Raw genomic sequence first — 2050 nt, forward strand, 5'->3', positions numbered from 1 at the left:
TTACGTGCCACCGGCATGAAGGCCAGTCAGGCGGTACTGGCAATGGCCACTCTCAAAATGGTGTATTTCATGTGCCACCCTCACAAGAGCCAGTCCAGGGGCACTGGCAATGATCTCGCTCGAAAGTCCTTACACATGCCACAGGCACAAGTGCCAGAAAGGCGACGCTGGGCACAGGTGCCATCACGATTTCGCTTTCGCTTGCCCCAATAGGTCTTCGCAAGCTGAGTTTCGTGTCCAATGAAGGAGACGTGTACATGCATTTTTTGTTTGTGTCTATTCCCCATCACTGCTTGGCAACCAGTGTTAGTATGTTTATGTTCCCATAACTTAGCAGTTTGGTAAAAAGACCTTAGTAGAATAAGGACTAGGCTTTAAAAAGCAATAACTACTGGAGTTGATTCATTTGACTAAGATTCTTTAAGGTGGTGCCCCAGCATGGCCACAGTTTAATGACTGAAACGAGTAAAAGAATAAAACAATTATATGTTCCTCTGTAAATTTCTATTTCCATTTACTTTTACCACAATCACTCGCATCCACTCTCATATGATTCTGAAGGGAATTTGTCACTCACAAATGTCTTCTTTCTCAATCAAGTAAGGACTTACCAGTCAATTGAATACAAGCAGATGGTTTAATTGTCATGAACAATGCATGCTGCCCTAATAAAATCAGCATCTTTTCAACACCAATTCTGCAGAATATAAATACACACGCATAAATATATAAGTGTACTGTTTACTTGATGGTGGAATCAGAATAAAAGTACTCAAACCAGCAAGAGATAAGTTTCATTTAATGCTAACAAGCCACATCTGGAGTCTGAAGAACAACAATATACCACACACCATCAAGTGGAGCATGGTGGAGAGATCTAGACCATAAATTATGGCCTCTAGCCTGGTAAGTAAAGTTTCACTCATAAACTCACAATAACTCCAAAAGAGAGTCATGAGAAAGAAAATGAGAGAGAGAGACAATGAAACAGAGAAGGAGAGTGAATGAAAGGAAGATAAAAGGATAGAGGAAGAGAGGAAATAAAAAAAAAAGAAAAAGAGTCCATTGACCATCAAAAAGTTTATTACTTACAAGTACAAAAGATGAGTCCAATTGGATGACTTGAGTTGGTTGACCATGAAATTGGGGAAGGAACAATCTACACCGGTATGAACACTTGACTGAGCATTGGTGCTGTAACAAGTCGGCTATCAAAGAAACAGGAAAGTCATTAGTTGAAACAGACACAAGAGAGGGTTAATTAGTATTTAACATGATGTAGATAATTACCATTGAATTTCAACGAAAATATATTTCTGTTAGTACCGCCTGACTGGCCTTCGTAGGATTTTCGAGCGAGATCGTTGCCAGTGCCCCTGGACTGGCTCTTGTGCGGCTGGCACATAAAATACACCATTTTGAGCGTGGCCGTTGCCAGTACCGCCTGACTGGCCTTCGTGCGGGTGACACGTAAAAGCACCCACTACACTCTCTGAGTGGTTGGCGTTAGTAAGGGCATCCAGCTGTAGAAACTCCACCAAATCAGATTGGAGCCTGGTGTAGCCATCTGGTTCCACCAGTCCTCAGTCAAATCGTCCAACCCATGCTAGCATGGAAAGCGGACGTTAAACGATGATGATGATGATGATGATTCAAAGTGTATCTGGACAAATTTTTATCTGAAATACCAGATGAACCCACATCACAGCAGGAGGCACAAAGAGGAGCAGCTTCATCCAACTTGATACTTCACCAAAAACAGTGCAGAAAGGAGGCTCAAAAACACTGAAAGGTAGTGCTCCAGCATGGTCCCAGCCTCTAGCTGAACCCAGTAATAGATAAAAGAATATGAAGATTTGTTTGTATCCATGTGAGAAGTAAATCCTGATAACTGCAGTGCAGTAGCATTAATTACTCTTTTACTTGTTTCAGTCATTTGACTGTGGCCATGCTGGAGCACCGCCTTTTAGTCGAGCTAATCGACCCCAGGACTTATTCTTTGTAAGCCTAGTACTTATTCTATCGGTCTCTTTTGCCGAGCCGCTAAGTT

At 42.0% G+C, this 2050-nt stretch overlaps 1 protein-coding gene across 1 annotated transcript in view; it reads right to left on the reverse strand.

Annotated features, from left to right (window-relative positions):
* LOC106875651 (telomerase reverse transcriptase) overlaps positions 1–2050 on the reverse strand; it is a gene marked incomplete in the record, with an annotated part of 37508 nt that overhangs the window by 32903 nt on the left and 2555 nt on the right. The window contains 2 exon segments of the mRNA XM_052977195.1: positions 612–697; positions 1093–1208. Of these exon segments, the coding sequence (XP_052833155.1) occupies positions 612–697; positions 1093–1208 (202 nt within the window).

Source organism: Octopus bimaculoides, chromosome 27 (genome assembly GCF_001194135.2).
Source record: "Octopus bimaculoides isolate UCB-OBI-ISO-001 chromosome 27, ASM119413v2, whole genome shotgun sequence".
In the NCBI taxonomy this organism is placed as follows: Eukaryota; Metazoa; Mollusca; class Cephalopoda; order Octopoda; family Octopodidae; genus Octopus; species Octopus bimaculoides.